This window comes from Engraulis encrasicolus, chromosome 8, assembly GCF_034702125.1.
Source record: "Engraulis encrasicolus isolate BLACKSEA-1 chromosome 8, IST_EnEncr_1.0, whole genome shotgun sequence".
Taxonomy (NCBI): domain Eukaryota; kingdom Metazoa; phylum Chordata; class Actinopteri; order Clupeiformes; family Engraulidae; genus Engraulis; species Engraulis encrasicolus.
Genome location: NC_085864.1, coordinates 30857207 through 30877787, shown reverse-complemented (window position 1 = coordinate 30877787; position 20581 = coordinate 30857207). Strand labels below are relative to the sequence as shown.

At 42.8% G+C, this 20581-nt stretch overlaps 3 protein-coding genes across 6 annotated transcripts in view; all 3 read left to right on the top strand.

Annotated features, from left to right (window-relative positions):
* The first annotated feature begins 253 nt into the window (after positions 1–253).
* On the top strand, positions 254–10205 carry parlb (presenilin associated, rhomboid-like b). The gene is made up of 10 exons (XM_063205462.1): positions 254–378; positions 2604–2829; positions 3935–4075; positions 4632–4680; positions 4826–4921; positions 5779–5928; positions 6549–6619; positions 7524–7625; positions 7963–8060; positions 8861–10205. Exons 1-10 carry the CDS (start codon positions 308–310, stop codon positions 8991–8993), a joined length of 1137 nt encoding a protein of 378 aa, XP_063061532.1. The 5' UTR covers positions 254–307; the 3' UTR covers positions 8994–10205.
* Positions 10206–11434: 1229 nt separating this feature from the next.
* On the top strand, positions 11435–18571 carry cldn15lb (claudin 15-like b). Of its 2 annotated transcripts, none has more exons than XM_063205464.1 (6): positions 11435–11609; positions 13146–13428; positions 16598–16762; positions 17151–17232; positions 17578–17697; positions 18192–18571. In XM_063205464.1, exons 2-6 carry the CDS (start codon positions 13209–13211, stop codon positions 18289–18291), a joined length of 687 nt encoding a protein of 228 aa, XP_063061534.1. In that variant the 5' UTR covers positions 11435–11609; positions 13146–13208; the 3' UTR covers positions 18292–18571. The 2 variants fall into 2 exon arrangements, with proteins under 2 accessions (XP_063061534.1, XP_063061533.1); XM_063205463.1 differs by having other exon boundaries at positions 13143–13428.
* A 1596-nt stretch (positions 18572–20167) lies between these two features.
* Positions 20168–20581, top strand: part of atg16l1 (ATG16 autophagy related 16-like 1 (S. cerevisiae)) — a 29038-nt gene continuing 28624 nt past the window's right edge. For all 3 annotated transcript variants that reach the window (XM_063205461.1, XM_063205460.1, XM_063205459.1), the window contains exon 1: positions 20168–20330. The gene's annotated coding sequence lies outside the window, so the exon portion shown is untranslated. The remainder of the gene's footprint in view (positions 20331–20581) is intronic.

The window sequence follows — 20581 nt, the reverse complement described above, 5'->3', positions numbered from 1 at the left end:
CAGTAGTGCACTGCTCATATGCTGTAGCACTGCTCTATTTTAATGTTTTCATTGGTCAGGGGAGCCATACAGAAAAGTCTTTCCAACAAAGCATTGTCCATTCCCAATAGCAGTCGATGACAGCTAAACCCCTGTATTTGTCTAAAACAATTCAACAACTTAATTCACTTTACTTAGGATGTCATCAACCTGGAGCGCACTAGAACGCCTTCGCCGCTAGAGGGCATTGCCGTTTTTTCCCTCCTTGTGGCCACCACATCGACCCGGTAGAGAATGTCAAGGCGGTGTCGGAGGGGTCACGTTGAACATGGCGTGGAGGGGTTGTTTATTAAAATGGGCTAAAGAGGACCTAATTTGCTGTACTACGCGGTATAACAGGTATGCATTACATGTTTGTACTGGTGTGTAAATGTGTGAGTGCAGAGGATTACTAGCGGTCTATTAGACAGCTTGGCAGAGTCGATTATTGTAGCTGTCCTAGCGACTTTGCATCACCCAGTCCTTGGTTTATGAAATACTGAAGTGGCGTTACGTTTGCCAGTGAACTTCAATGAACTATAGCCTACTATTTTTACCTTCACAAGAATGTGCAAACAACAGTTGGTTGCTGAAAACGCCTTCAATGACAAACATTTCTTTAGCTGCTACATCATGTTCAAATGTTTGTCAACGAAACCTAGGAATCAAGTTGACGTTAGCTCATCGGCTTCTAGGAATGTTGGTGGGCATTTGTGGCATGACTTAAGCTTACCTGTTCTAATAATTTCACCAGTTTTGTGCCTTCACTTACCAAAATATGCATTCCGTGTTTGTCATCGCAGATTTGATTTCCCATGAGTCCCCATTTTCCTCCCCACGAATGATCAGACAGGCGTAAAGTGCGCACCATTCCCAAACCATTCGATTTGCTGGAGAGTTCTCACCTCAGAGATACTGACTCAGCCGCCAGTCTCTCTGAGTCGGCCATTGAAGAATGAATCAGATCTTGCTGCTGAATGGAACTAGTACTAAAGACCGTCTCTGCTAGAACTATATTCTGTCTGAAACGGCCGGGTATTGCATTTATTCACGACCTTTGAGCCTGTGTTTATGTTAGGGTGAAACTTCTCCAGTCAACCCTTTTAACAGATTGTAAGTAAATGTTTTATTTGTCAACATTAAATGTGCTTTGGGGTTGGAGATCACAATGTAAAGAAAATGTGAGATTGGCAGAATGGACCTAAGTTGGCTAAACAAAAATGAATTACATTAGCTATTACAACCTTTGTAGGCTTTGAGCAACAACAAAAAAGGAGCGTTCAACCTAATACACTGAACATCTGCACAGCACTGTTTTATGTGGTTGTTGTGGTGAGAATATCTCCCTTGAAAATCTGTTCCTTGCCTAGATGTGGACATGTAACATTGTATAACATAAACATGACTGGATTGTTCATGGCTGACAATGTTTAGTGTATACACTCAACAGTGAATAGTTGTGACGGCTGCTTTCCCAAAAAGTTTTTCCTCTACTACACCGCTGCATTTTGCACTTGTGACAAGTTTGGTACTGTGCACTCTAAAGGGACAAGCTCCCTGCAGTGAACACCTGGAGCTCCTGTAGGGGGCTCTGCTAGCCCCTGGCACACATCCTAAATCCTGACCCGGCTCACCCAAAGTCTCTCACCCAAAGCTGATTCAGTCCACTGCACGAAGACAGAACTTCTTAGACCCAAGGTTGCCCTCAGAAGTCTGGGGCGGGTACCACTCAGAACAGGAGCTTGGTCTTGGTGTGTGAAAAGTATTCTTATTTTGGTGTCAATAAAGGAAAACCGCAAAGGAGAGGAAGGTACCTGTCCCACTGTGGATTTACCATAATAACATAATGTTTATAATGTCTATTATAGGAGACATTGACACATGGGCACATGCAGATTTGGTTTTAACATTTAAATATTATTTCAGATGGGAATGTTTTTCTCGAATAGTTGACGTGTGCATGAATGAAACCCGGGTCCTCAGCGTAACAAGACGGTTACTAAGGCCAATAGACCCTTTTACGGGTTGAACACAGATATGACTTAATCAGGCTGCGCATGCATTGTTGGAGAAGAATCGACCATCTACTGCAAATTTGTAAATAAATTAGCAAGGTGTTTTGTAAATAAATTAGCCAGGTGCTAACTAACAATAATTTCAGATATGAAGTGAGTGCCACAGACACGGGCATCCTGATGGTGTCCTCAGTCCAATCGGTACTTTTAATTTCTTGTAACCACAAACATCTCCTCCTACGCCTATTCCCTCTTGGAATACCATAACAAGTGTACTTTTTAGGAGGTCTATTTTTTTTTACAAACGTGCACACTTCAGGGCAGCATGTCTTCTCTCTATAGTGTGTGTGTGTGTGTGTGTGTGTGTGTGTGTGTGTGTGTGTGTGTGTGTGTGTGTGTGTGTGTGTGTGTGTGTGTGTGTGTGTGTGTGTGTGTGTGTGTGTGTGTGTGTGTGTGTGTTTGAGTCAACACTGCACACGCAGTCAGTGATGACTTAACTTCTAAATGGGTCAATAAATCAATTATTTAATCTCGCAGCTCATCTGTAGTCTTTGTGTTTTTCTTGTCCAGGTTCAACCTCTACACACAGCAGAGATGCGGCTTCCGGAAAGCTGCCAAGAAGGCGGAGCCCAAGAGGAGCTCCATGGAGGACGTGGGCCCCACGCACACAGAGGCAGCCGAGAGCCTCGCCCCTAAACGGGCCGCAGCGCCACCTCCGCCTCCCGCACGCTCCAACCCATACATGCCCCCTCGCGAATTTGGCCGTTTGGTCAAGCCTCTCGTCTTTACTGTCGGGGTAGGGTCTCCTCTTGCAATTTTTCTCTTGAAATACTCATGAGGTCCAGATCGTTTACTTTCTATTTGGACTGTGGAAGTTGGCAGGTCGCCATATTAATTTTGAACAGTTAGTTTAGTACATGATGCAAGTGAGTGCAAGCAACATACTTTATCTCCCCTTTGGCACCACCTACAGTCTGATTTGCAAAACTATTATGCCCCTTGTATGCAAAACTATTATGCTCCTTGTGGTCAGTAACAATTTCAGTCTCACTAGCCACTTTGACAGCTAACTTAGTCTTTTGTGTGAACAATCACAGTTGCACCAATTGTTTGCGTTTAAATGCAAGAATATTCTACCTAAAGAAAAAACTGACAACAAAACTCTGGCTTGTAGAAAAGTTAAATGGCTAGTGACTCATTAGAAGTAACATGAAACATAAGTGTAAAGTGGGTTCACGAGGTCAGCAGTTTCAACATAAATTGGCTGCAAGTGGGTCTATTGCAATGGCAGCATATCAGTGAGGGTCTAAGATTCAGATTGGGTTGGTCCTTTATGACAAAGTGGCATAACTTATAACGCCCTAACGCATATTCACCCGATTGGATTTCAGTGTACACAAGTTGCTTTGATGTTGATGTGTTCCATGAACCTGTCTCAGAAGTAAAGCAGGTTAAGTTAATCTTGATGTAGCTGGAAATCATCTAATAGAAGAGCCTGGAGTCCTCATTTTTCTGAGCTAAAAGCAGCTCAGAGTACTGTACAAACGATGCAATGTGGGGGGATCCAGAGAATATTTTATCTTCGAGCGAGGCGAGTAAGCGAGTAACCAATTGGAAAGCAGAGTTCGGTACTTCTCGCCTGTCCATTGGGAGTTAAAGCCGCGGGAACTTTCAGCGAACGTTCCATGATAGAGTAGCGAGCAGGCAAGCAAGTGAGAAGCTAGTAAATAGCAGCGATGTGTGTGTACTCCATATCAGTTTACAGACTGCTCCTTTGGCACCACCTGCAGTCTGTATTGTGACTTGTGTTGATGTAATATTTCTACAGTAATGATGTGTGTTTGTCGTATACGTGTTGATGATCTTGGAGGAGAGCAGCGTTGGGACTAACTCCATCTCAGTTTACAGGCTGCTCCTTTGGCACGGCGGCCATATGGCAGTACGAGTCGCTCAAGTCCCGCGTGCAGAGCTACTTTGACGAAGTACGAGCCGATTGGCTGGAGAAGATCCGGCCACAGAAACAAGGCGACCTCCGTAAACAGGTGGGAAGCGTGCCAGCGATAAGGGTTCATCCATGGTGCCAAGTTAAACTTGATAACCTGTCACTGTTATGATTTGATGATTAATCTGTTTTTATGACGAGTGAATGATTGTATGGGAATGTAATGAAGATTATCACTTCAATAATTTTCAACTGCTGCTAAATCTGTTGTTGTTCTTGGTTTAATAGATTGGCTGATTTGTTGCTATATCAACACAAAAAATGCCTGTGTTTTTCAGAAAAGTCTTGACCATCGTAAATGGTCTGTCTATTTTCCTTTGTGTCAAAGAATCGGATCACTTAAAGATTATATAAATACAATAAAAAATGCTCGATATAACTAACTGATTATTATTAAAATAGATTATATGTGTCCTATTGCCAAGTAACCTGTGTATTTCATCAATTAGTCATTGCACCTGCAGTAAAGACCTTCTTAAGGTTGTATTGCTGTCTGAACATATAGTCATCTTCTTTGTGTGGTTGAATTGTGCTGTATAACCTATACTGTAGGTCTCCAATCTGACAGCATTGTTGTTGGTGCTTTATGTCTGTAGATGAATCAGTGGTGGAACAGCTTAAGTGAGGGCCAGCGCACTGTCACAGGTAAGACCCATTCGCCACATCAGCAGTATGCTTTTACAACACTGATATGCATAATAATGGGATATTTTGAGCTATAGGTTCCTACGTTTCCCTTTTTAATATGGTGATATGACATGATGATGGTCTCCCGGTCATCTCCTTGCAGGTATTATCGCCCTCAACGCGCTGGTCTTCTGCTGCTGGAGAGTGCCATCCTTGCAGCGGTCTATGGTGACCTACTTCACGTCCAACCCCGCCTCCAGTGAGTCGCCGTGTCCCCTTCCTCCTCCACTTACTGTGATTACATGCCACAGCCTGTGAGCCCCTGTCTCATAGCAGCACAGTCAGCACAAAAATTATATAAATATCTATTTTATAAAAGAACAGCTCGCTCATCTGAACTTCTTGAGCCCTGGCTGTAATTTGGGAGCGAAAAAACCACGGGGTGTCTACTTCAGTTTAATGAAGACATTCTTAAATGAGGTCTGTCTCACGAGAGGGTTGACTGGCTTGCAATGGATCAGCTATTCTCATTGACCTCGTTTTTCAAGAAAAATAGAGCTGACTCAAAGGTTTTGCTTTTTATAGGAATATATGATTGTCACTGTATGTGACTTATTTTAACTAGGCCATGCATTTTACATGACAAATGGGCTCCCAATGGGGAAATGCATAGATGCCCTTGACATCAGATTTGAAAATACTTCAAATTGTGGATCTACTGTACAAGAATAGATATGATGACTTGCATAGCATATTTTTTTTTATCTAGAGTGGTCATATCATAATAAAGAATATATAACAATAGAATTATAAACAATAGAATGATGGAATTAGGGTCAGCAAATGTGATGCATCTCCCAAAGGCCACAAGCACGAGTGCAGTATGTCTAAACTTCACTTCATTATTCTCTCTTCTGTGTCTGTATACTGTATAGATGTGTTGATAATATATAACTCAATATAGCTCCAAAGACTCATGGCATTCTTGTCTTGTGGATGTTTCTTTCTTTCTTTCTTTCTTTCTTTCTTACACACACTCTCTCTTTCTCTTTCTCTTTCTCTTTCTCTTTCTCTTTCTCTTTCTCTCTCTCTCTCTCTCTCCCTCCCTCCCTACAGAGGTCCTGTGTCTGCCCATGGTGTTGTCCACCTTCAGCCACTACTCTCTGTTCCACTTGGCTGCCAACATGTATGTCCTCTGGAGCTTCTCCACCAGTATCGTCTCCATGCTGGGCAAGGAGCAGTTCCTGGCAGTCTACATGTCCGCAGGTCAGTCAAGTGAAAGCCCAACTGGGAAACTCCAACTCCCATTGTCATTGTGGCACAGCACTCATCAGCACACAAGTGTTCACTGCACACTGCCCACAACGAAATTGCATTTGTGCCTCACCCGCCCAAGGGGGCAGCCCCCAGTGGCGCCCCAAGGGAGCAGTGCGGCGGGACGGTACCATGCTCAGGGTACCACAGTCATGGAGGAGGATGGGGGAGAGCACTGGTTAATTACTTCCCCCATCAACCTGGTGGGTCGGGAGTCGAACCGGCAACCTTTGGGATACAAGTCTGATGCCCTAACCGCTTACCCATGACTGCCCATTAGTGTGTGGATTTTCAGCTGCATTCTGTTCAAGTTGTATTTGAACACTGTGTGTAGGTGTGCACAGGCACGCAAGAGCAAGACTAGAAAATGTCATGCACACGTTGTGACCGCAGGATGCATTTTGAATTTGCTGGTACTAGTCATCTTTTTGAATTTCTACAGCGTCAGACTGTGTTTGTATATGTTGTGTATGTGTCAAAATTGATTGTGCCTTGTACATGTGTTTGTTTGCTTCTGCCGCTATGCTTGTGACACTCTTGAAACTTGAGTCGATTATATCTTGTCTTTCCAGGCGCCGTCTCGACAATGATGAGCTATGTGTGTAAGACGGCTTCTGGGCGCCTGGGCCCCTCACTTGGAGCGGTAGGTACCTAGACAGGGCTGATATTCTTTACGTATGCCACCAAAGTCATCGAGTCAAAACACTTCTGGGGACCATGCTGTAAATAATACAGTAGAACCATCTAAAGCTAACAGACATCAAAAGTAAAAGTAAAAAAGAAAACAGTTTCTTTTCAAGACAGGTAGCTTATCTGAGTCAGAAGTAGACTTGTGCACTTGTCTTATGATCAGCTAAGTCTCCACTGGTTGGATCAAATGATAATAGACTATAGACTACAGTGGACTAAATGGTGTAACAGCAATGTAATATCATGTACTAGTGTTGTACTTACACCATGAATTTACTTTTACTTTTATTTTTGGTTGAATTGATCAGTGCTGGTCGAATTTCGTCATGTCTGGTCTGAAAAGTACAGACCAAAGACCAAACAAGTCATTGAACAGAGATGTGGTCTTTTGCACACTCTGGGCTAAAGACGACTGAATGATTGTGGACCATCTTTTTATCCGTCTCCTGATGCATGTCTGACTATTCTAATGTCAACGCACCATGCATTAAAGGTGTATGCCACTATTTTGGGGTTTAATACAGTTAAAATCGTTGGCCAGGGTTTATAAAGGTGGTAAAGTGTCTTATTTTTCATGCAAGTTAAAAGAGGGAGCATGTCGCATGTCAATGCATCCGTGTAGCATGCCACATGCTACAGTGATCAATTGACTTTCACTAGCTTAGCTACATACTCCCTCTTTTAACTTGTCTTAAAGCAAGACAACGACTTGCATGAAAAATAAGACACTTTACCATCTTTATAAACCCCGGCCAACGATTTTAACTGTATTAAGCCCCAAAATAGTGGCATACCCCTTTAATGGCACAATCAGTTTCTCATCATCTCCTGTGTGCCGCTGGTATCCCTCTCTGCAGTCTGGGGCCATCATGACTGTCCTGGCGGCCGTCTGCACCAAGATGCCGGAAGCCAAGCTGGCCATCATCTTCCTGCCCATGTACACCTTCACAGCAGGCAATGTGAGTAGCAGCCCAGAGGGGGCGCTGTGGTGCTATCTGGGGAGGTCATAAAACAACACCTGTGTGTACTATACAAGCATGCTGTGTTTATGCAAGTATATATGCCTCTGCTTGAAACATTAACTGTGAAGTGTATGCTACATGTCCTCTTATTTGTTGAAACAGTCTTGTGTTTGCATGAAGAATGATTTGAAAGACAAGATTTTACCCTGTCCCCAACCTATGGCATGTTTTTCTAATCTATACGCTACCTACCCAGTCCCTCTTCTTGATGTGGGTCTAACACTTGTAGACGACCTCAGTGCTTGAACCTATGTGTTTTCTCCATCAATTGCAGGCATTAAAAGCTATTGTAGCCATGGATACAGCGGGCCTGGTGCTGGGATGGAGGCTGTTTGACCATGCGGCCCATCTGGGAGGGGCTCTGTTTGGCATGTGAGTTTACAGTAGGCCTAGAGGAAGACGCATTTCTAGATGGGGAGAATCGCTATGGGGGTGGGGGGGGAAGAGAAACATTGAGTTTATTTATAACTCATTACTTTAAAAAAAATCTGTTAAATATTTAGTAATACATTATTGTCATCAGCAAATGGTCAGTAAGTGTTATACAATTGATTTAATAATGATATATCAATGCTTATAATAGTATTATAGATGCACAATAAACCATTAGTTAACCAATTATTATCGGAAGGTTATTGTAAAGTGTGAACTACATTTTAGCTTCCAAGGTGGGGATATACAGTATAATACAAAAGTTTGGACACAACTTCTCATTCAATGCCTTTTCTTTATTTTTGTGGCTATATACAGTACACGGTACATTTTTGTGGAGGGCATCAAAACTGTGCATGAACACCTGAAGAATGATCAAATATCAATTCTAGCAGGTTAACTGCAATGTCAGCTCAGCTATCAATCCACCTGACGTCAGCACGGCTCAACTGATGAGCCCACATGCTTCAACAAGCTTATTGTTTGTCTAGTTTAGATAAAACACACAGTCAGTCAAGTCAATGTTAATTGAACACAAAAGTCATCCAATAACCTTCTAGAATTGTAGAGCTAAAACCTTAAGACATGTAAACTTTGCTTTAGGCATTTTTGCTGGCTATCATGGTCTACAGGTGTTTCAGGCCTTTAACCATTATACAATATACCCCGTGTCATTCTCCTACCATTTTCTTTGAGTATCTGCCCTTGTGTGACCTTGTCTCAAATTTCTCTTCTTCCAGATGGTACGTGATGTACGGCCATGAGCTGATCTGGAAGAACCGGGAGCCTCTGGTGAAACTGTGGCACGACTTCCGGACCGGCGGTCCAGGAGGACGAGGAGGAGGCGGCGGCGGGGGAAATGGGTCACTGTAGAGCCCTTCTGTGGTGCTACTGGGTCTGGATCTAAGTCCCAGCTCTACAGACCCCAACAGACATGTGCACTGGAGGAGATGTGAGAGTTGTCCCATACAGGACGGAGAAAAAAAACGGAACTCTTTTGTTTTTTGTTTTCTTGAATCACATGTAAAAAGCATTTGTCTCGTATACACAAACACATAGAGTACAGAGAAATATGCTTACACAGAGGGCTGTCTCCTCCCCTTGTGTCCATGTTGCCCCTATAAATAATATTGATTTATGTTCTTGCTCACTCAAGAATCCCCCAGATTGAAGGTCTATAGATTATTTACGCATTCATATCGAATTGATAAAGGCCGACAATATATACTCTGAGGAACAATATGAGCAGCACATTCCCCATCAACGGGGGCTAACTGTTTAAAAGAAGGAATCCTTGTTTTGAAGGCACCATTATAATGCCACGGGGGTATTCCAATAACATGATCAAGTGATAAGTCTGGCTAAGTTAACCCACAGGAAGTGGTAAACCTGCTTGCAAGTAGACTAAAGGCATCATTTAGTTCAGAAAATTAGGATTCTAGACTTCTTTTAGATGACTTACCACTACCTCAAGGTTAACTGAACTTAAATGGTTTATTACTTAATCAGCCACTCTTGCCTCTTTTCCACTGCCGGTTTTCTGGTAGACCTACAGCTCGACACAGCGCGACTCAGACGCCACTTTTTGCTTTGCGATTGAGCTGTGTTGTGCCTATTGGAAAGGCAAAAAGTGGCAGCCGAGTCGCACTTTCTCCAGCTGTAGGCCTACCAGAAAATGGGCAGTGGAAAAGAGGCATCGGATACGCCTCGTGATACTTTCTCAGTGTAAATAGAAGGCCTGGACTTCAATGGCAGGCCAAATTTTGCATACAGGAACATGGCCTAGTATCCGGACTGTGTGGCGCACAGGGAGAGAGGACTGAGGGGTGGTGTGTCAAGCTCATTGCATTCTCTTCTGAATCATGCATGTGGACCTTCATGTGTTAATTATCTACCTATGACATCTGAATGACGACGACAACATCTCCGTGCCCTGATACGCACACGTACAGTACCTGCCTTGCCTGCTGGGGAAAAAAGTAATGAACATTTTACATGTACAGGAGTGCAAGCGTTTTGTAGTCAGTGTCTTCTTGATTTTTTTGTTTGTTTTTGAACTTAAATAAATGTATATTTAAAAACGTGGATTTGACTACACTGGGTTGTTGCACATGTTCTCGATTGATTACTTATTACAGTTAAATGTTATCAGATTTTTAATGATTTTTATTTTCAATCTTAATTTTGAATTCATGTATTGCACAAAGCAGACCTGTAGGCTTCCTGCATTTCCGATACTGAGGTGTGGTGATCAACTTAAGCAGGGGATTTACAAAGTTTCACGACAGACTAGTCATGATCATGTAATACCACTGCGGAATACTGTTTTTACTGGTATCGGAAGCTGACAGCCAGATGAACGTTTGCAGACACTTAAACTTTGATCCTCATTTCTAGTAAATCATTGATCAGCCAGCCAGAGCTTCCTAGTAGCAGGTTCCATCTTCTTTTCCTTTAATTGATGGGAGAAGTTGACGGGGGGCCTGGCCATAACAGCATGTTATTGTTCAATTTCAAAAGAGGATCATCATTCGATACGTGCACTTTTAACATGCAACGTCACAACAAAGGTGTTTCAAATATGATGGGACAGTCACAGTCACGTGACTGAAAGTGAGTGGTGAGCTGAAACCCTATGGCTTTAAACTGCCAATAAAACGGCTGAAGTCCACCAACGGGCAATGGGATGTTGACATGTAGCGTTGCTTCTCTATTTACTTTTAAAACTTCCAATATGTCATCACAGTTTCAGTGTGAGTTTCAATGTCAGCACATAATTGTTGCAGCTTCTATGAGAATACCGTACTAAACATTTACAATATATACGTTAATATAAAGGATGGAGAAAAAAGGTCTCACTCAGAGTCCATAATAATGTGAACAATATTCACAAAGTTGTGGTTATGTGGTGTTCTTTGTACCCACTACATAAAGATGAGGTTATGAATCCATATGACGTCTGGTATTTGATTTATTAGATAGAACATTGCACATTATCCCTTTAGGTCATCGCTTCATGAATACAGTAGGCTACTTGAAAAGGCAAACCGTTGCAAGTCTATATGAATCTTGATGTTTATATTTTCATGATTGGCATTGGACAAAAGTTTTTGACAAAATGCTGAGATGACAGTAATACAATTTCTTTTGAGTGTGTGAGAAATTATTTTGAATGACTGTATGAATTAATGAATGACCGTACACTTTTTCAAACGTCATCTTGTTTTCGACTCGCATGTTCAGTGGGCACCAGTCAGGCCTTGTATTTTCACATGGGGTTCATTGACCCACAGATCAATATTTACTGAGGGGCCAGAGAACCGATGGGTCCAAAAAAGTTTCCCCCTTGTACTGGAGGTCTTCATCCCGTCACGTTCTGAAAATTCAAATCATTTCTAACTGCTATATTGAACATTTGAGAGGCCACAGTTGTTAAAAACATTGTTGGACAACCCAGGGTATTAGGAGGGAGAAAGGAATCACATCCAGGTAAGTGATGTACTGCATGTCTCTCATTGGCATTTCTGGAGCCTTATGGGTCTTGGTGTATGTTTTTTTGTCATGGATGTTCATTTGTCAAATCAAGAATTGATGTGATGGTGGTGGCCATCATTTTGTTTTATTACATACTAAATTCTGGTCAATATGAAGCTCACTTGGAACTTGTTCAAGTTCTGTTGCCTCACTCAGAGTAAAGATAGCCGTGGATGGGCAATCACCATTCCCATTTTTTAACTTTGTTTTACTATCTTAGTTATTCTTGTGTTAAACCAGGGGTGGGGAACCTATGTCTCAAGGGCCGTTTGCGGCCCTTGAGGCCATTTAATCCGGCCCCCGATATAATTTTAATATTATTCAGCTTAACATGAAATATGACATATTTTGTCAAGGAATCTTAGAAAATGCATTTGCAATACAATTAAGTTATATTCAGGGAACCTAGAGAAGGTGGTGTTTGTTTAAAAGGTGGCTGCCTTCAATATAAGCCTAAAGTGAAGGGGGAAATCCTGGTTTGTGTTCATAATACGGCCCTCGGAGGACTTTTACGGCCCTGGGATGAATTTGAAGTGGCCCTTCGAATGAAAAAGCTTCCCCACCCCTGTCTTAAACGTATAGGTTGTATGTTTTCTTGTATATTTAAAGTAATATACAGTGTACCTTCTCTCTTTGCCATGTATTGTTTTTTTTTTTCATTCTTTATCATCTCATTTCATTCTTTATAAACATTTTCATTATTTTTTTCATATTAGCATTCACCCATTGTGTTGAAGGTCACGCAAACTTGGCAAGATTCATCCAAAAGAGGTGTAGGCTATTATCGTATTATCTGAGATGGGGCTGTATTGTCCCGCTTCTCAATCAGCTCTGTCCAATCAGAATGTTTTATTCACTTTGAGCCACCATTTTAATAAATAGCTTGTGTGCTTTATGCAATGCACACATTTTTCAACCTATTTAATCCTTAGGGTATATTAAGTCCATCCATCACCTTCTAAGAACCATAAGGAGCATATTAACGCCACTAGACATCTCTGGCAGCACGCCTGTGTGGCACTGAGAAATACAGTAGAAAGTTATCAGGAACTTGACCTTCGGTGACCCTTCGGCTACCACTTTGATTCACTGTCCCTGGTATATTAATTAGGTAAAGTCCTACGTATGTAATAGGTATGTATAGTAAAGTATGTAACTAACATGTAACATGTTATATACTTCCACACTGCACCCTGAGAGGATAGAGAAGGAGCACTAATGGAGATAGCTACTCTCTACTGCCTATTGCAGTGGTCTCCAATTATATTTAATATTGGTCTAATGAAAAATCTTAACAGCCTTCAAAGGGCCCCTGACAGCGCCATTAGAAGCATCATAACCTTTTCCCCCAGATGACACCCGTGTATTGATACAATGAAGCCTTAGTCAAGTGAACTAGTGCACTATTATAATAAAAGTAAAAAAAATGCCTTTCAAAAAATATTTTAAAAAGTAAATAAATAACCTGTTATTTGTCCTCTTCCTCAGCAGGTGACCAGAGGACCATCAACCATCTGACCTCTCCTGACCTCTCCTGACCTCTCCTGTCGTGCCATGTCGGTGCTGGTGCTGCAGGTGCTGGGGCTGTGCCTGGGCGTGGTGGGCTGGTGCATGGAGTCCAGCTGCACCAGCTCCCACTCCTGGCGCGTGGGCAGCCACATGGAGGCCCTGATGACCAGCAGCTGGATGTTCGAGGGCCTGTGGATGTCCTGCACCTCCAACGCCATGGGCGCCGTGTCGTGCAGCCGCTTCAAGACCGTGCTCGGCCTGCCAGGTACAGTACATAACAGACAACTACCTACGAATATAAACACGAGTATTGAATACAGTGTATACAGTCATGCACCTCCAACGCCATGGGAGCCGTGCAGTGCAGCCGCTTCAAGACCGTGCTCGGCCTGCCAGGTACGTGTGGACATCAGATGACGTCCTATAAAATAAACACAAGTATTGATTGCAGTGCATAGTCATGCACCTCCAACTCCATGGGGGTGGCGCAGTGCAGCCGGTTCAAAAAGGTGCTGGGCCTGCCGGGTACAATACATAACAGATACCTCTCTATAAAATAAACAAAAGTAGTTTAAGTGTTAAGCGCTGTGTTCACAGTGTAATATTTTGTTGGTAATTCATTTTTTACATTTTGCAATCATAAGAATGCAATTACATTTTGCCGTATTATAGCTACGGTGGGCCATACAATGAATAAGGGGATGTTTTAACCACTGAGTCGATTGTAAGTGTAAGAAGGTCGGCATCACCACTTGTACAAACTGAAGGGAAAAAAATCTGTTATTTATCCCCAGTCTTTTAATTGGCTGTATGCATTTTTGTTGTTGTTAAAAATCCACATCAGAATTGTACATCTATCTGAATAAACTCACTTTGAAAAGAGATTTTAGAGAAAAAAATGAAAAGCCTATAAATAATGACCTACGCGTTGCGGCCAATACCAGAGTGCCTCTGCTCTTTCCTTCTTGTTTGGATTTTGACTTCACCTGCAACAGATGAGCACCTGCATATTGTTTACACACAATTTTATGAGCGTTCTAAGCTCTAAATATTTTTTCTGGTCTTTTTGGACTTTATTGATGATCGAACAGTATGAGAGGTGGACAGGAAGCGAATGGGGAGAGATGGGGAGAGACGGGGCAGCCTGATCTCCAAAAATTCTGTGCTCCTGGACACGGATGTTAGGGACACGAAATCCGTGTCCAGAAGCACGGATTTTGCCAAAATCCCTAACCCTGACCTGTCAGTACGAAATGTTTTTTGAGAAAAAAATATTTGAAATTAGAAAAATCCTGAGAAAACACAAGACTGTGGAAACATAGAGCTATGGGATTATAGAGAGATCACTTCTGAACGGAAAATAATTCTGTGTCCAGGAGCACGGAATTTTGGCAAAATCCGTGCTCCTGGACACAGATTTTGTGTCCTTAACATCCGTGTCCAGGAGCACGGAATTTTTGGAGATCATGTTGGACGGGGAGGGGTCGGCATATCAGTCAGAGCCACGGCAGGGCCATGTCTACTCATACTGTTTACTAAATTTCAGGCCGTATCCATTTAGCTGCATGGCCTTGAAGGCGATACCAACAACTCTGGCAGAAGTAGTGCAGAGTTCATTTGTGGGTGAAGCATAATGAAGCACCTTATTGACAGCTGCACGCCTTTGCCTGTAGGCAACGGCCTTTACATCACATTTGGCCTCCTCTCTTAATAACTTAATAACAACAATAATAACTATTAGTATATGGAACAACCTATATACTGTATGTCAGAATTAACATTGTGACTGCCATAATGGAGCATCCATAGTTAGGACATGTGGAATTGACATTACACTGTATGGCGCACCAAACAACTGCTACTGTACAGTAGTCACTCCACTCCAGCACCAACAGCCTCACCTGGGGCACAGTGCAGTGACAGAGCCTCCCTATAGAGTACACAGCTACCTTTTCCATTAGTCACCTCAAGGTAAATAGAACAAATGACCAGCACACGAGAGACCCTCTAGTTAATCTGTAATGCTAATGAGAAGACAGACTATTACAAATGATAAAAGAATACTGATCAATCCTGGACAGTTCCGGGTTTCGATGAAAATAAGACAAGTGCTCATGCAGGGTTTCATGAGGCATCAGATTAAACATCTACCCAGCAGGCCGCTCCTAGTATCATTACTGTTGTCATGACCGCGGAAAGGAAGGCCTCTAGCTGGGTTTATTGGTTTTTATGGCCCCAGCATAAAAAGTGTGAACTTGTCATAGTAGGTCAACAGTTGTTGAAACGTGGGAGTGAGTGAGGAGAAGAAGTCTAGGTGAAAACCCAGAGACACTCAATCAGATCGACCCCATCCGAAGGACATTGTGGAAGTCAAGACAATTCCCGGATTTCTTTCCTATTCATTATTCCATTGTGGAGGAGTACCTCTCAACGACTTCATCGGAGACTTTCTATTTGGTTTTGTCTGTGCGTTTGCTTGGCTAGTTGGCCACCATGTCTACCGCCTTGCAGATTGTAGGATTCTTCCTTGGCGTAGCGAGCTGGTTGCTCTCGGGAGGTTGTTTATCGAACGACTACTGGAAGGTTTCCTCGTTCGCGGGCAGCGTGATCATTTCAACGCAGCAGTACCAGAACCTCTGGCACTCCTGTGCGGAGGACAGCACTGGCATAAAGAACTGCAGAGACTTTGAGTCCTTGCTGGCGCTGCCAGGTAAATGTTTCGAACCCCTGGATGTAGCCAGGTGGAGTGTGGAAAAAGGTTAAACGTGGTTTGATGCCTTCGCCTTCCCTGGGATGCCAATACTGAGCATTGGTGCTGACCAGGTGGTAAAGCTCAACAGGGAATGGACTTGCAGGTTTACTAAACAGAGCCTAGATAAGGGGCTGTTTAATATGGAAGTTAACCAGTTGTTCTTACAGCTTATTTTGATGACCTACTCAACAATGCACTTGGAATCATTCTCTTGATACTCACCATGTTTTATTGTTAGGTTAATGTACTGAATACATCTTATGCAATGAATTACCGTTGTATAACTTATGTGTAAAATACAAATTATATCTATGCTTATCAGAGGTTATTGTTTAATTATGATGGAGTAAGTATGATAATATAATAATATAACAATGTAATGAATATAATATGTGATCTTTGAAGTGTTGAGATGTAAAGTGCAGTTTGGTGTATGAAGATGACACTGCCATTTTTTGCCCTTTGGGGGACACTGTGTGTGTGTGTGTGTGTGTGTGTGTGTGTGCGTGTGTGCGTGCGTGCGTGCGTGCGTGCGTGCGTGCGTGCGTGCGTGCGTGCGTGCGTGCGTGCGTGCGTGCGTGCGTGCGTGCGTGTGTGTGCGTGTGTGTGTTAGTGCGCGTGCACGTGTGCGTGCGTGTGCGTGCATTATGGTGACTCTGCATCTTCCCCTTTCTCGTCGCAGGCTATGTGCAGGCATGTCGCGCCTTAATGATTATCGCCCTGCTGCTGGGCCTGGCATCCATCATTGTGTCGGTGCTGGGACTGAAGTGCACTAAATTAGGAAGCACGTCTCCAGAGGCCAAGGGCAAGATCGCCTTAACGGGAGGCACTTTATTTATTCTGTCGGGTGAGTCTCCATGTTCAGGGGGAAAAAAAATCTTCCTTCTTCGCCCTTCTGTCTTCTGTATGTTTGCTCATTGGCAGGCAGAAGGGATGCTTCACAGAGAAAACCGGTCGTTAAGATAATGTAAGATTGGTGTTAATCATTCGACCCCTAATACTTAACTTCTTATTTTTTCTCTCTCTCTATATATATATATTTTTTTTAATGGATATACTCTATGTGCAGTATAACGGTGACCTTGACCGTTCATATTTTATTACCACCAACTGACCTTCAGGGCCATGTGTATATCTGTGAACCTGCTGTTCGACTTCTATAAATGTTTTCTCTCTCTCTCTCTCTCTCTCTCTCTCTCTCTCTCTCTCTCTCTCTCTCTCTCTCTCCCTCTCAGGCGTGTGCACATTAACGGCTGTATCGTGGTACGCCGCACGCATTGTGGAAGAATTTTATGACCCCTTCTACGGAGGCACAAAGTGAGCATCTCTCAGGAATTAGAGTTATAATCTGATTGACTAATACAAGGTCAACAGATAACACAGATACAACTACACCGAATAACATGGACACACACACACACACACACACACACACACACACACACACACACACACACACACACACACACACACACGCACACACACACACACACACAGGTGTATGTGCACATAAATGCAAAACACACACACATACACAGGCGCACACATGCACTCACAAACACACACACACACACTCTCTCTCTCTCTCTCTCTCTCTCTCACACACACACACACACACACACACCCACCACTGTCCTGATGTCCTCTTCCTTGTGTCTGCAGGTTCGAGATGGGCTCTGGTCTCTACATGGGCTGGGGGGCGGCCGTGCTGGCCATCCTGGGGGGCGGCATGCTGTGCTGCTCATGCAAGACAGGAGGAGCATCTGGGATGCCAGCCGCACCGTAAGTATACACGCACACACACACACACACACACACACACACACACACACACACACACACACACACACACACACACACACACACACACACACACACACACACACACACACACACACACACATTGTGTGTGTGCTGTTCATGAATCATAAAACTGGATTTGGAGCTCAACTGTTAAGACATACCGTAATTCAGCAAAAGAATGTTTGTGTGTGCAATTGACCACTTGCTATGTACAAAACGTAAGTTTGTTATGTTGAGCGTTCTCACCACATGCATTGCATCAGTATTATAACACTCTGGTTTTGCACTTCTGACTTTGGCCCTGCTCCCTGTAACACACATATCAATAACTGTGACATTCAGTAAACACACATTGGCCACTCCACTTCCTTGTTAAAGCCCAGCCTTGTCATAAAGCGATTTGGGGCATTGAGCCGCATGTGTGTCAGTAAAAAAAAATCACCTGAATATTTTTTTAAATTATTTTTTTATAGGGCTTACAGCTACAACTACTCGGCACAAACACAAGGAACCAAACCAATCTACCACAAGGCCCCACCATCTGAAGTCGGAAGCATGAAGGCTTATGTCTAACTTGAACAACCCCTGCTACTGTATTTTACGATTCCTTCCAAGACCTTGTCCGAGAGACCTTGTCTGCCTTTTCATTGTTACCATGACCATGAGTTTGTCTGTCACTGACTTTGGCTATACGTGTACATGTGTGTGCGTTTCAGTATAAAACAGTAATTTGGTCGAATATGTGATTGTGTAGATATTGAATTTGTTTTTTTTTCAATTACCTTTGTATGTCTGTCTTTGTATGTCTTTGTATGTCTTACTGAATAAATAAATTGTTTTTTATTCAAACACACCTGTGGTTCATGTACTGTCTCTTGTCCATTGGAAAAGTTACGCTGCTGTCGCCACCTGCTGGATAAGGGAATAATGACAATAGGTATATAATATACAACTTCTCTGTATGACAAAATGAAATACATGGTGCACAGTGTAAGATCTCCTCTCCAAACATACCAGGGCCGAGAATTGATAACACGATACCTCAAGCTGTTGTTGTGAGTTAATCATCCGCCGTTTTCGAAAATGAAGATGGACCTTACACCCTGACACTGATAAATGGGCTTGCGCCAGGGGCCACATTGGGCCTTGAGTGCATTCCAATATGCAACCTTGTGTCCTCCACTTGGGCTTGTGGCCTCGCCCCACCTTCTGGCCCCTCCTCCGTGAAGAAAACAAAATAAGTTTCCCCGCTGTCAGCCTAGCCAAAACTATTTTTGGGGGACTATTGTTCATTCACCATCCAATTTGCAGATGAGAAAATGGCTTTACAATTGAGCTTTTCCGAGATATTGAAATATAATGCTGTTGTCAGTGATGTCATCATGACATATTACTTCCTGGTGCGAGGCCACAAGCACAAGTGGAGGACGCAAGGTTGCATATTGGGACGCACCCCTTGACTGGATGCACCCCTTGGATGCAAGATTACAGTCATTGTCTTCACCAGCTGTGAAAAAAGTCAACAGGTTTTGTTTTTATGACCCAATATGAGGAAGGTTCCTTGACCACAACATAAATTGTACCACCATTTACCGTAAGTAACCTTATCAGTCCAAATATTCTCATATTTCAAATGATTTCCACAATGAACAGCCTCAAACAGAGCACTTTAAGAGTGCAACAGAACTCTGTCTCCTGTATTTTTCCTCATACAATGCTCAACACTCAACACTCTGTCTGTGACCTAGGGGTCAATTGCTTAGCCTATTCACCTCTGAGACCTTTCAAAAGATTGTGAAAGACAGTGGTTTCAGCTGTATGCCTGCCTACCAATGATGCTTAATTTTGTAACAATGCTTTGCAACATCAGGCAGCAGTTTAAAGGCTGTGAAATGGAAGACCTTGTAGGCCTACAATGTTATGCTGCCATCCACTGTGACCATCTGTCTCAACTGGATTCTTCTTCTTTTTCTTTTTCAAGTGGTCCTACTGCCACCCTGTTGAGTAGAGAAATAATGTAAATATTAGCCTATCACATGTTCAGTCAAACTAAATGCATGTCAGTTGACATCAGACGACAAGCACTTCATTGTTCCCTGAACTTTGTAAGATTTCTTGAAATTCTCTTCTAAATGTGATTCAGCAGATACATGCTATGCATTGCACAGTGATTTTTACTGCATTATTTTGGAGCAAATATATAACCTAAACTGAAGCCTTTGCCTGTAATGAATTCACTTAGCTCGGCATAATTCTATTCATTAATTTTAACAACAAAAATGTAAACTAGACTATATATGGCATATTATATGCATGCACGTAGTGGATTAGTGGTTTTCTTCACGTTCTCCCCAAGTCCGCCAGTTTGTTGAATGTGCGCATAGTGCGCATGAAGTCATGTGCTCTTCCAGGTGTAATAATCCTGCGACGGCAACAGAGTCGCCATGAAGGAATTGCTGGAGGCAAGATGGTGGTCAAGAAGAACGAACCAGGAGTTGGCTGAGGCACAAACTGTTTTTCCACAGAAGACTGGTTTCACTTTATTTAACAGACGATTAACAAGAATCCCATCAGGCCATTAGGCGTCGGGGCACACGGTTAAATGCTGTGAGGTAAGATATTGTTCCCTTTTAGCCGTTTAGCTAATGCAGTTTAGTGATGGAGGACTGCTAGCATCAAAATCCTAGCTATGGCTAAGTTGAAGCCTGCTGCAAGCACACTAAATCAATAGCAAGACCGACTAGAGTACATTCTTGAACTTATACACGTCGGTGTCAAACCCCTAAAGCGTTTTATTCGGTGGGTATTATGTTGGATACGTTTTCCGTGTACTTTCGGTTTTGATTGAATAGGAGTGTAGCTG

Bases quoted from the DNA above. Each gene is read 5' to 3' on its own strand.
- parlb (XM_063205462.1), top strand. From the start codon at position 308: ATGGCGTGGAGGGGTTGTTTATTAAAATGGGCTAAAGAGGACCTAATT. The intron at 4,922-5,778 runs GTGAGTCGCCGT...CCCTCCCTACAG, and splicing joins CACGTCCAACCCCGCCTCCA to AGGTCCTGTGTCTGCCCATG. The intron at 8,061-8,860 runs GTGAGTTTACAG...CTCTTCTTCCAG, and splicing joins GGAGGGGCTCTGTTTGGCAT to ATGGTACGTGATGTACGGCC.
- cldn15lb (XM_063205464.1), top strand. From the start codon at position 13,209: ATGTCGGTGCTGGTGCTGCAGGTGCTGGGGCTGTGCCTGGGCGTGGTG. The intron at 16,763-17,150 runs GTGAGTCTCCAT...TCTCCCTCTCAG, and splicing joins CACTTTATTTATTCTGTCGG to GCGTGTGCACATTAACGGCT. The intron at 17,698-18,191 runs GTAAGTATACAC...ATTTTTTTATAG, and splicing joins TCTGGGATGCCAGCCGCACC to GGCTTACAGCTACAACTACT.